At 34.6% G+C, this 13,282-nt stretch overlaps 2 protein-coding genes across 2 annotated transcripts; both read right to left on the bottom strand.

Moving 5' to 3' along the window:
* LOC132143968 (cytochrome P450 2U1) lies at window positions 1-6,024 on the bottom strand. Its single transcript, XM_059554636.1, has 5 exons — window positions 5,495-6,024; window positions 3,507-4,160; window positions 3,244-3,405; window positions 1,125-1,292; window positions 1-1,017 (listed from the first exon to the last, which is right to left on the bottom strand). Exons 1-5 carry the CDS (start codon window positions 5,919-5,921, stop codon window positions 839-841), a joined length of 1,590 nt encoding a protein of 529 aa, XP_059410619.1. The 5' UTR covers window positions 5,922-6,024; the 3' UTR covers window positions 1-838.
* Window positions 6,025-6,716: 692 nt separating this feature from the next.
* Window positions 6,717-11,190, bottom strand: LOC132143171 (phosphatidylcholine:ceramide cholinephosphotransferase 2-like). The gene is made up of 5 exons (XM_059553315.1): window positions 10,637-11,190; window positions 9,280-9,397; window positions 8,878-9,031; window positions 8,494-8,660; window positions 6,717-7,354 (listed from the first exon to the last, which is right to left on the bottom strand). The coding sequence occupies exons 1-5, from the start codon at window positions 11,062-11,064 to the stop codon at window positions 7,169-7,171; spliced, it is 1,053 nt and encodes a 350-aa protein (XP_059409298.1). The 5' UTR covers window positions 11,065-11,190; the 3' UTR covers window positions 6,717-7,168.
* Window positions 11,191-13,282: the final 2,092 nt, after the last annotated feature.

Raw genomic sequence — 13,282 nt, 5'->3', positions numbered from 1 at the left:
TTGGTTTCCAGCAGGTTATTTTATTGTGCATCATTTCAGTCAAGCAGTATTTATTTATTTTTTTCTGTCAAATGATATAAAAATTTGAAAATAGCATGTGTATAGGACATGGAATTCGAGCTATGAAATTAGCCTTAGCAAGTCTGGCCATTTTATTCCAAAAATATTTCAATTTTAGTTTTCCACCACAAAATGACATCATACATTAAAATTAGTGATTAGTGTTGTTTTAAGAGAGCTTTTTATCCCAGTATCTCATAGGATCTCATTTCAGGTCCATTCATGTTTTTTATGATAGCACTAAACCATATTTGAAAGAGTTTTTTGCAATAATTCTTTAAAAAAAATAATAATAACAGTCTTACAGTACAGTACAGTACAGTAACCCACCATCATTTTGAGAAAAATAACAACAGTTCAGTTATGGGATTATAAAATTAATATTTTAAAATATATGTCAAAATAAAACTAAAATATGCTGATTTAATACTTCGACATATCTTCTCATTTCTTGAAATTGTTCAGGAACATTTCACATTAAAAAATAAAAAATAAAATAAAAACACAATTATGTTTTATGGATTATGAAATGAATATTTTAAAATAAATGTAATAAAAACTGAAATATGCTGGCATAATACTTAGGTATGTGTTGTTGTTTCTTGAAATTGTTCAAAAATATTACAGAAAATAATCTCAGACCTTTTGCTTGATCATGCAACCACAAAGGCCCTTACTTCATTTATGGTCCAAATGAAAGTTCTTCTTAATGGACAACACATGCAATTTGCTTCCCAGTGCTGATTGTTTGAGGTATGCCTCTTTTTTTAAAGGCTGTTCAGCGTGCGTTCACACAGACAGTAAATGGGCATGGAGCCAGAGTCAGACCGAAGCGTCCGTGCATGGATGGAGCAGATTTTCCCTCAGGAAGCCTGAACGTGAAGGCCTGCATCAGGCTGGTAAACATCAGAAACAGCTCCATCTTAGCCAGCTGCTCTCCCATGCACACCCTGCGACCTGCCAGATATACAAAACATCATTTAAACAAAGTTCTCATCGGAAAAGTAGTTATTAACATAAAGCCTAAACATGTTAAATTGCTGGTTACATGATTACAAACATACCTATTCCAAATGGAATAAAACAATCTTTCCTGAGAAGTTTTCCTTGTTCATCCAGAAATCTGCCTGGATTGAACTCATCAGGATTTTCCCACACGGTGGGATCCCTGTGTACTGACCAGAGGTTTGGGATGATAACTGTACCTTTCGGAATAGTGTGTCCTCGGAACTCTAGGAAGACACAAATATAGCGGAAATATTCAGCTTTTAAGCGTGTCCTCTCAAAGTATTTGTACAGTCATAATATTTGCATAACCTTTGGATTTAATATAAAAAATACAGATTCAGGTTAAAGTCTGACTGTTATCTACTTTGTAGTGCCAATAGGTGGATTATGGAAAAGTTAAAATTTGCCTGGTTCAGTTTTATTCATTAATCATTTACTTTAAACAAACTTTGAAAAAGCAAAGAAAAAAAAAAAGTTAAAATACATTCAGTTGAGCACAGTGTATGTATATATATATATATATTCTCCGCTAAATAAAAAATCTGAAAAACTAAATTATTCAGGTCACAAAAAAAAAGAAAGAAAAAATCTACAAGTATGTACAAAATGTATATTTATATTACTGTATTTATATTTTATGTATTATTTATTATGAGAACAATATATTAGACTAGAGCAGAAAACAATTATTTAGAATTAAACAGAATAGAAAAGCAAAAGAGAACAGAATAAAACAGAACAGAATAGAATAGATCAGCAGAATAGAATAATTTAGAATTGTACAGAACAGTAGAAAAGCTGACAGAATAGAAAAGAATAAAGGCATAATAGAATAGAATAAAACAGTACTGACTGGAAAGAATATATGTCTATGTCATATATATTTTTAGTATATTTATTTGTAATATTACATTCTGTATTTTTATATTTTCATAATATATTTAAATAAATGTTTGCTTATAGAAAATAAAGTATATTTTTGTAGATTTTAAGCATACTTTCATTATTGTAATGCAACCAGACTTTTTACTTTTGAGTGCATTTATTTATATATATATATATATATATATATATATATATATATATATATATATATATATATATATATATATATATATATATACAGTACAGACCAAAAGTTTGGAAACATTACTATTTTTAATGTTTTTGAAAGAAGTTTCTTCTGCTCATCAAGCCTGCATTTCAAAAATACAGAAAAAACTGTAATATTGTGATATATTATTACAATTTAAAATAATTGTTTTTAAATTTATTATACTTTAAATTATCATTTATTTCTGTGATGCAAAGCTGAATTTTTAGGATCATTATCACATGATCCTTTAGAAATCATTCTAACATGATGATTCATTATCAAAGTTGGAAACAGTTCTGCTGCTTAATATTTTTTCAGAACATGTGATACTTTTTTCGGATACTTTGATGAATAAAAAGTAAAAAAAAAAAAAGAAGCTATGTTTTTAAAATATAAATATTTTGTAATAACAATATACACTACTGGTCAGTAATTTGGGGTCAGTAATTTTTTTTTCTTTCTTCTTTTTAAATAAAATCAATACTTTTATTCAGCAAGAATGTGTTAAATTGATAAAAAGTGATAGTAAAGAAAATATATTATTGGAATTTTTTTTTTATTTTGAATAAATGCAGTTCTTTTTAACCTTTTATTCATCAAATATATTAGACAGCAGAACTGTTTCCAACACTCATAATAAATCAGAATATTAGAATGATTTCTAAATGATAATGTGATAGACTGATGTTACATGTGACACTGAAGGCTGGAGTAATGATGCTGTACTAATGATGATATACTTTTTTAAAGTATATTCAAATAGAAAACTATTATTTTAAGTTGTAATAATATTTCACAATATTATAGTTTTTTTCTGTATTTTTGATCAAATAAATGCAGGCTTGATGAGCAGAAGAAACTTCTTTCAAAAACATTAAAAATAGTGATGTTTTCAAACTTTTGGTTTGTACTGTATATATATATATATATATATAGTATATGATTATAAAATTAAAAGTACAACTATATGAATTTGTGAATGTAACACAGCTGAAAAGTTTCATGAGATTAAACAGGCACGAGGTAAAAAGGCATCAGGCAGAAAATGTGCATTGCTTCTGTATTTTGTCTGACCTCACCTGTGGTTTCTGAGGCCATGTGGGGTATAGACAGAGGGACCACTACAGTCATCCTCAGCACCTCCATAATGGTGGCTTCTGTGTATGGCAAACTGCCCTTATCAGTCAGAGACGGGACCCTCTCAGATCCCACCACCGCATCAATCTCCTGCTGAACCTTCTCTGAAGGGTCAGCAAATTAACATTTCATATATAACCAGAAACCAAACCTAAAGACATTTGTAAATGTCATTTGTAACACATTACAGTGCTGGTGCACATACCTTGCACATCAGGATACAAGGACATATAGAGAATACTCCACAAACAGCTGTTTGTGGTAGTATCAGTGCCTGCAATAAAGAGATCTCCAATGATATAGAAGAGGTCGTCCTCTGAGAACAAGCTCTGCTCTGAATTCTCGCTCTTTTGCTGGGCCAGCATCTCCACCAGATACATGTCTATGAAATCCCTGGGATTCTCCGGATCCAGCGTGGCCCTGTGCCTCGCGATGATCTTCTTCAGGAAGGCTGTGATGTCAATCTCTGCGCGCCGCAGCTCTTTGAAAACACCGCAGGGCAGGTAGTATAACCAGGGAAAGACATTGACCAGCAAAATGGATGTGTTGACGCTAATCTCCAGCCCGTGAGACATGAGGTCCAGCATGGTGCGGAACTCCTGGTCCTGGTGATGGAAACGCTGACCCAGACTCATGGAGGAGATGACGTTGGAGACAGCGTTGCTGATGAGGGGAGTCAGATCGATACCAGAAGGCCCTGCTTTTTCGATGAGGCTCTGCAGTTCTGTTTTAATCATGGTCAGGCCTTCATGGATGCATGGCTCCAGACTCAACTTGCCAAAGCCAAAGCTGCGCAGAGTGCTGTGACAGAACTTACGGTTTGTGCGCCACAGTGGGCCATACGGTGCAAACACAATCCCTGTGAACAACATTCAGTTCAAACTCGCAAAGCTTCGCTTTTAGATTTTGAAATGTTAAAATCAAACTTTTTTTAAAGAAAATTTACTGAAACGTAAAAACAATTGTAAAATAAATAAATACATTTATATTAGCATTATTTTACAAGCCACAATTATCAATATTTGGAATTATATCAAGTACTTTGCACTTGGACTTCTGAAACCAGGCTCAGACATTCTATTCTGTTTTTTTCTTATTCTTTTGTGACCTGTTCCATTTTGTTCAATTCTGTTCTGCTTTATTATTTTGTTTTTCATTTCTCCAAAGTCCTGCTCAGTTCAGTTCTGCAGCATCATAATATATTGCACTATATTATTCTATTCTGCTGCAATCTATTCTATTGTTCTATTCTTTTCTGTTCTATTCTATCATTCTAATCTATTTTATTCTGTGTGGTTTTATATGGTTATTTTCTGTTTTGCTTCAGTCTAACATACTCTTTCATACTTTTCTATATCAGTCTTCAACTGTTTTATTCTCTTCAATTCTAAACTATTCTATTCTTCTGTCTGTTATACTGTGTTCTAATGTATTCCATTCTGCTCTGTTTTATGTAATCTATTCTATTATATCCTGCATCAGTATCTTCTGCTGTTATATTCCGTTCAATTCTAAATTATTCTTTTCCTTTCTGCTCCAGTCTATTTGACTATGTTTTAGGCTATTCTTTTCCCTTCTTTGATTTATTTTGTTCTATTCTATTCTGAGTCAGTCTGTTCTACTCTGTTCAATTCTATTTGATTATATTCTGTCCTGCTCCAGTCTATTATACTCTGTTCTGTTCCATGCTGCCCTGTTTTTCAGTTCTATTCTACTCGTTGTCAGACTCTTCTACTTTTCTATACTGTTCTATTCCACATTATTCTGTTTTCTATTTTATTCTGCATTATATTTTATAGTATATTTTCTATTCTATTCTAGTCTATTATTATACCATGTTCTATTCTGCCCTGTTTTATATTGTTATATTCTAAACAAGTCTATTCTATTCTGCCCCAGTCTGTTTTTCTAGGTTCTGGTCTATTCTTTTCCATTCTGCTTTGTTTTATTTAGATATATTCTATTCTAATGAGTCGGTGTCTTCTACTGTTCTATTCTGTTCAGTCGCATATTATACTCGGTTCTATTCTGCACTGATTTGTTGATCTATTCTATTCTGTGTCCATGTCTTCTATACTGTATATTTCTGTTCTGTGTTTTCTGCTCCAGTCGATTCTATTCTATTCTGCTCCAATCTGATCTGATATATTATCATGGCATGTAGGAATCATTAACTACGACTTCTCATCTTACCTTTCCTCTTGGTGATAATCGTTACGAGAGGTATTTGAGGTCTGTCAGAGAAGACCTCCGGATGGTTTACCATCGCGTCCCGGACAGTGTCATATCCCATCAGCACGACCATGAGCTGAGGCCCAACAAAAATGCTGAATATGTTCCCATAGAGTTTGGACATCTCCATGAGTCCAGCCTGAGGTGACAGCGGATTCGAGGCCATCTTTCGATTCTTTGCAAGTCGTCTTAAAATAAACGAAGGCACAAGGAAACCGCCGAAGTTTCCCACGACAGGCCATGGCTTTGGACCCGGAGGGATGTTGGCGTAAGTCTGATGCCACGCATACTGTCGCAGCGCACAGAAAACAAGCACGAATGCAATCAAACCCACAATGTTTGCAGGTGAGAACACATACTGCCACAGCAAAGACAGGGAAGCGTCCATGACTCGCGCACTCCTCAAATCCACTGACGCATAGCTCTTCCTGATCAATACTTCTTATCAGCTGATCAAACACATTTCTTCCTGTGTTGTTGGCGCTGCAGCATGGGTACTGTGTTTTTGTAAATTTCATTGGCTGAGAGGAGCACGCTGAGAGTTGAGATTGGTGAATCAACCGATGACGTAAAATAATGGGTGGGGCCAACTGATCTAATAAGAGGAAGCAGACACTGAAGCTTCACCAGAGATGAACCGAGTTATTATGGGCTTTCAGCTATCTGTAAGCCATCAGTTTGTATCAACGTCATCGATATATCATTGAGGTACTATAAAACTGTTTATTAATGGTTTGTAAATTAAAATTAAATTAAAATTAAAAAAATTAAATTAAACTTAAGCATTTAGCAGACGCTTTTATCCAAAGCGACTTACAGTGAAGCTATCAAACATATCATGTCAAAAAAGAAAAAAACAAGGTTTGTATTTAGTTTTAGTTACTATAATAAAAGTTTATAACAAAATATGTCTACTTTTTAATTTAAGTATCAGTTTTATAAACGTATTTAATGCAGTTAAAAGTTTTTAAATAATAATCTTAAGAATCATACAAATTAACAAACATTTAAATAGATATCGTGACAGTTTGCGCACATCTTCAGTGTTATGCATTAATTCATGCAACACTATGTACACTAGGTGTTAATGTAAACCATTTATTTCCATAAAATGTCCTTATATTTTTAAAACAGAAAATAAACATATAAAACTGAAATAACAGCTGACATGAATCATTACAAAAAGAATGCATGAATTTCTAATGTCAGATAGTGTATACAATTAATGAAACCCTGTTAAACAACACTTTTTAAATGACAAACATGTTTTAGATGACAATTTAATAAACAGACAAGGGGAAATATGACTAAGAAGCTTGCACAAACTGATAAATCGTTTCTGACAGAAAGTGATTCATTATCCAAACATAATTTCAGCTGGCCCTTCAAGTACTTATAAAAGTGTTTATTTAAATGGCCACATTGACTGAATATAAATTAATGTAAAAATATCAACAATGAATTGTCAAATACTATTGAGTTTGATCTGTTTAGCCCAATGTTATTAGAGCTCTAATTAGCAACAATAGCCAAACAGTTTTTGTTCTTTGGTATAGTGTAAACACTGGGACAGCCACAAGCGAAATACAAATGATTTCCACATGTTGGTCTTGGCATCGTGATGAGTTCACAACGTCACTCCTCCCGGCTGCTCTGCACCATGGAATATTTCTTACAGGGGTTCTTCAGACAGGCAGGCGGCCATGTGATCGGCCAGCAGAAAGAACAGGGCACATGGGTCTGGACGTTCCTCTCGAAGAAGTTAAACACGGGGTTCCACCAGGTGTGAGTGAGGTAGTTGTTCGGAGAACACTTTAAAGTCTGGTGAAAATAGGATAATATTAATTAATTTCATTCTACGAATTCATTCAAATAATCAAAAAAATAATAATAATGTCATGTATGTTCACATGACTGACTACTTCTAGTTTTCTGAAAACAGAAGTGGTGATGCACAGGATATAAATGCACTATAGTTGCATGATAAAAAGCAGTTCTGGGAAATTTGCAAAGCAATTTAGCAATTCCATGAAGACCACTGTTATCACTGAGGACAGAAGCCATGGAGTAACTTCCAGACAGACAGGATTGAGGCAGAGATCTCTCCTGTCAGGGATCGAACCTGTTGACATTTGTATCAGCAGTCCAAAGTCCCAACATCTCACTGCTTTTCAGTTTTTTTTTATTGATATTATTTTATGGATGCTTTTTAACCACCATAAAAATCATTTCTGAGACATGACAGTTCTGATATAATTTGCTTGTAACAGTATAAAGAAACATGAAGCGGTTTGATCGTTTGAAAGGAATTTTTCTGTTTAAACTATCTAGATCGGCTTCAATCGATTGTGCAGCACTTTACCATCATCAGGGAGTCATTTCTCAAAAGCTCAGCCAATTGGATTTGGATATTCTCAGTGTACTTGAGTCATATAAACACTCTCTGTAAAAGGCTTAGTGCCGTTTTGGTGCCTTGAGTTTAATGACACCCTGAATCTAAATCGCAAATTGAGCTGAGAGCTTCCCTTGGTTTCAGATGTGTGTATGTGTAGCTGTCTACATGAGGCTGGAGGTCAAACAGATCAATATGCAAAATGAAAATATATCAAAATATGTAAACAATGATACATTTTAACATAAAAACAACACTTTTAGACCCCATGAAGTGCTGTTTTAGTGAATTTTAGCTTATGTTTCACAGGTTTGAGGCAATCTATCATTCCAAAGTTTGGGGTCAGTAAGATTTTTTTCCTTAGGAAATGTGTAATTTTATTTAGCAATGATGCATTAATCAAAAGAGACAATAAAGGCATTTATAATGTTAGAAAAGTTTTCTATTTCAAATAAATGCATTTGAATGTTCTATTCATCAAAGAATCCTGAAAAAAAGTATAACGGATTCCACAAAAGAATCAAGCAACTGTTTTCAAAATTGATAATGAAAATAAACATTACTGTACCTGCAGATTAGACATAGTGTGATACCAGTAGAACAGTCGGGTGGTGATGAAATACGCCACCACCACGTCCACACTGTAGTGCTCATGAGCCACCAGGATACACATGACACCCACAGCAGCCGTTAACCAACACAGAAGATGGTACCACCAGAAAGAACGAGGAGAATCTAGAGAGAAACAAGTTGTGAATAATAATGGGTTGCTGTATGAACGAACATGCCAAAAAAAAAAAAAAAAAAAAAAAACATCAGAAAGTGCCTGGTGTCTTCTGAATGGCTAAAAACAGAATCTAAAATTGCTTACAGTGACCTCAAGTCTGTAATTAGCAGACAGTCATTTTATTTGTGTCTTAACATAAAGTCGCTGTCTGAGAAAGTGACATACACTCCTTGAGGAAGAGGTACGTGAGCGTGAGTATGACAGTATGGCCGCTGTAGAGGAAGTCACCGCACAACAGATGAGATCCGGTGATTGATAATCCACCGCCAGAGAGCAACTGCAGAACACGCTGCAGCATTGCCTGGGAATCTCCATGGAGCTGAATGACAGATGCAGGACAGAAGATACGAGAGAGAATAGTGAATGATGAAAGATGAGTAGTTGGTGACAAGAATTGTGAATTGAAATATCATTCCAAGGCTTGTAAAAGCTAGAATATTTGTCTTGAGCATGGCAGAGGATATTAAAGATTTAAAAGCCAAATGCTTTTGCTTTTCTGACATTTATGTTGGTAGAAGATCCAGCGGGGATCATGACAAAGAGGGACTGAAATTATTATTTTTTTACCTTTGGTGCACAGACCATGTGCATGCCAGGCACAGGTAGAGTGGTGACGTACATGGTTACGCATCTATACATGTACAATGTGCCCAAGAGGAAGAAATATCGTCTTGCTACAATAGCCCTATATTGGAAAAAAAAGAAAAAAATATTTTTTTTTGTCATTATTGAACAGATTTGGGTTAAGTTGAGAATGCTGAGCCTTAAAAATACTTTTTTTTATAATGCTCTATCCATGAATAGAGAATAATTAGGGTACAAATCACATGTTCTTTGCAATGAGAACTGTTAGATATTAGATTTGATAATAATCACACATCTTGCCATCATTTAGTTCAATCTATTATTATTCTTGTAAAAAAAAAAAAAAAAAAGGTAAAACAAGTAAATTATCCCATTTACAAATTTGAAAATTTCATTTTTAAAACTGTTGACAGTTCAACAAAATCAAGCATTTAAATCAGTTACAAAAGTTATACAAAAATTATGGAACAATATTTAATATTTGTAATATTTACATATTTATTTCTAATTTATAGGAAATTTAAGTTTCACAACTCGCACACACATAAACACATATATACATATATTAGAGTGTGACCCTGGACCACAAAACTTAAGTGTCTTAAGTGTACATTTTTCAAAATTTAGATTTATACATTTATACATCACAAAGCTGAATAAATAAGCTTTCCATTGGTGTATGGTTTATTAGGATTGGACAATATTTGGCTAAAATACAATTATTTGAAAATCTGGAATCTGAGGGTGCAAAATCGGGAGAAAATCGGTTTTGAAGTTGTCCAAATTAATTCTTAGCAAAGCATATCACTAATCAAAAATGAAGTTTTGATATATTTACGGTAGGAAATTTACTAAATATCTTCATGGAACATGACCTTTACTTAATATCCTAACGATTTCTGGCATAAAAGAAAAATCAATAATTTTGACCAATACAATGTTTTTTTTTAGCTATTGCTAAAAATAGACCCCAGCGACTTAAGACTGGTTTTGTGCTCAAGGGACACATATATTTATTTAATTGTAAGGTAGTAAGGTAAACAGAACACAGAACTGAAATATTGGTCATATAAAGGTCATACTGCAAGTGACCATCCAAACTTTTTCAACTATAATTTTGTACTATTTTTGTGAAACATGCCATACAAGGGCTTGAGTGATATTCATTAGACTTATTTCCTCAATGCAATATACATTTTTATAACTGCCCTTAAGACGATTGCATTCACACTGCTCTATATCATCTTAAACTTAACCCCACAAACCATTAAATGTAATCTAAGAGAGCTGATCGATAGGCTACAATGTCATCAGTATAATGTTGAGTGATGCCTCTTACTTGTATCTGTGAAAGAGCAATTGAATGGACCACATAGAGACCAGAACCATTCCATTGACCTCAGTCACTGTAAAGGCCCACTGCACGCGGCCTATATAGTCAAAGAACTTATCCGGCAGAGGTGGGCTGCTCTCCTTGGGTGGTACTCTCTCATGAACCACTGTGATCATAACCGTGGTCAAAACCAGGTTCAAAATGGCATAAAACAAAGAGATGAACGTCTTCCACCATTCTGATGGCAAACGATTGCCCTTTCCTTCAGGTACAGAAATTTTGACGTAGTCTCGATGTCTGACCAGGGCTTTCCTCAAGCCATTGCGCTTCGCTTCTTCTGCAGCGTGGCTGTGGACGGGGCAAGATGTGCCAGGGGACGGCGTCCCATCTGTGTTTGTGGGGTCCTTGTTTCCTTGGTGGTCTGACGATGCCATGAGTACCCACAACTACCCACGAATGACTGACTTCTTGCCAAGACTCTCTTCTGTAAGGCACTGTAGGTTACTCTCCTCTGCTGCGATAATGAAAGTGTTTTCAGCTCTCATATGACGTGTCTGGAACAGTCTTATAAAAGAAAAATTAAAGCAGAAGTACCTTAGATGAAGTACATTACATAGACATATATGACCATTAAAAGTGCTACATCATCTAACATGCACAGGCACATGGGCAAACATTTAAAAGCAAATCTGCTATAATTGGCGTTCTTCTTCACATTAAAACAAGAGTATGCCAAAGAAATGCACATACTGTATTATTACTTTTACATTTTAAATTAATATTTAACTGATCAAAAGTGACAGTTAAGTCATTTATGTCACAAAAATATAAATTTCTAATAATTATTCATAAAAGAAAAAAAACTGTTTCAACAAAACTATTAAGCAGCACAACTGTTTTCAACATTGATATTAATAAGAAATGTATCTTGAGCAGAAAATCAGCATATTAAAATGATTTCTGAAGAATCATGTGACACTGAAGACTGATGCTGAAAATTCAGCTTTGCATCACAGGAATAAATTACATTTTAAAATATATTAAAATGATAAATAGATAAAACTGTTACATTTGAAAGGCCAACTGTCTGATATAAAACTGTTATAATACTTAAATTCAATTGCATGCAGCAAATCAAGTTTCTGTAAAAAAAAAACTAACACAATAAACTAAATGTATTCAGAATGTAAAATTTAACATAAAAATGGGCATTCAAAATGTTCAGTATTATTTATCATTTCATTTAACTGGTAAGCTATTTAGTTTCCCAATTGGTAAAGTAAAGTATAGGTATGATTTTTCTCTTCCTGTAAGTCTGATGTTTTGGCTAGAAATCTTTCATCTATATATGAAACACCCTCGGATCCTCTTTTAAGTGCTCTACGCAATTAAACAAAAGCAAAGCCAAAATATTTGACACAAGTGCAAACTGCCATCTTGAGAAAAGCCACATAGGGAAAAAAGCATCAGGACTTAGTCCAGCAACAGCCGATTTATCCGAAAGCTTTCTGGTCTGAGAAGATCTCAGCTCCATCACACCCAAAGTGCATCTCATATATTGACAATATTTACAAACAGCTTCAGGACAGACGCATACAAGAAGAATGATGGATTGTACAAATCACTCAACACGAAGGCATCGACTTCCTCCAAATCAATTTAGGCTGAAATATAATTCGATTGGAAATGAGTTCTTATTACAAATCTGCTCCGAATGAACATTGGATTGTACACAACACTGTTTCACTGTGCTGCAACAAGAGATTATCTGCATTATCTGCAATAACTCACTTTTTATGTGGATGTAACTAAATTACAGATCAAAACAGACTAAAAGAGTTTTTTTCCAAACAAACCATCCTAAAAGCTTTAAAGAGTAATTTTGCCAATTCAGAATCACTTGCCTGTTGTGTCCCGCAGCTCTATATGGTCCTACACTCCTCCTGTGACCATCTCTCTGAAACTTCTCTTCATCCCTCCACATTCAGAGGGGCATGTTTTCCCAGTCTCCACCCTGCGCTCTAATGGAGATGCTTGTGGTGGAGACCTGGCAGGGGAAAATCTCTTCCACATGCTCCCAGAGACAGTACATGGATGGCTTGGTTGGCTCCGCTCTGTGTGTCCCCTGCCCTGCCTCCGTGCTATTTCCAGCCAGGACTCCTGCTTCCAGAGCAAGTCTGTATTTTTCTCCCAGGGAGCAGCATTGCCTGCTCGCAAACAAATTGGTAATGATATGGTTGCAAGGCCTGTTGAACCTCCCCCTCCCAGCTCGTACAGAGGTTAAATTCAGCATCAAAGGAAAGGACTGAATAACCAAAGAGACCCCGCCTCACACTTAAAGAGATGAGAGAGAACGGCTTTTCTCCTTGTGCTGAGTTGATTATATTATCCCTTTCAGGCACCCTCATGAATGTGTGTTTTTGAACTTGCATACTTTACCGAATTTGTAGTATTCCATACTTGTCATTTGCATATGTGATAAATAATGTGATTACAGTATAGCATACTACACTAACTTCTTGTAAAATTTGTGGATGTGGGTTCAAAACCAATCTTTAGAAATTACTGTTTTAAATTTAACCACTGTAAAAATGGCATTTGCTACCTTACAGTTATTTTTACCTGTTCTGATGCTCAACAATGTTTTTAGTT

The sequence above is a fragment of the Carassius carassius genome, chromosome 7 (genome assembly GCF_963082965.1).
Source record: "Carassius carassius chromosome 7, fCarCar2.1, whole genome shotgun sequence".
Lineage (NCBI taxonomy): Eukaryota > Metazoa > Chordata > Actinopteri > Cypriniformes > Cyprinidae > Carassius > Carassius carassius.
This window is presented reverse-complemented; position numbering and strand designations above follow the sequence as displayed.

Coding starts and splice junctions, on each gene's coding strand:
- LOC132143968 (XM_059554636.1), bottom strand. CDS start 5,921: ATGGACGCTTCCCTGTCTTTGCTGTGGCAGTATGTGTTCTCACCTGCA. Junction 3,406..3,506: donor CTTGTATCCTGATGTGCAAG/GTATGTGCACCA, acceptor CTGACCCTTCAG/AGAAGGTTCAGCAGGAGATT. Junction 1,293..3,243: donor CATGGCCTCAGAAACCACAG/GTGAGGTCAGAC, acceptor GTGTCTTCCTAG/AGTTCCGAGGACACACTATT.
- LOC132143171 (XM_059553315.1), bottom strand. CDS start 11,064: ATGGCATCGTCAGACCACCAAGGAAACAAGGACCCCACAAACACAGAT. Junction 9,032..9,279: donor ACATGGTCTGTGCACCAAAG/GTAAAAAAATAA, acceptor TCTGTCATTCAG/CTCCATGGAGATTCCCAGGC. Junction 7,355..8,493: donor ACACTATGTCTAATCTGCAG/GTACAGTAATGT, acceptor TATTTTCACCAG/ACTTTAAAGTGTTCTCCGAA.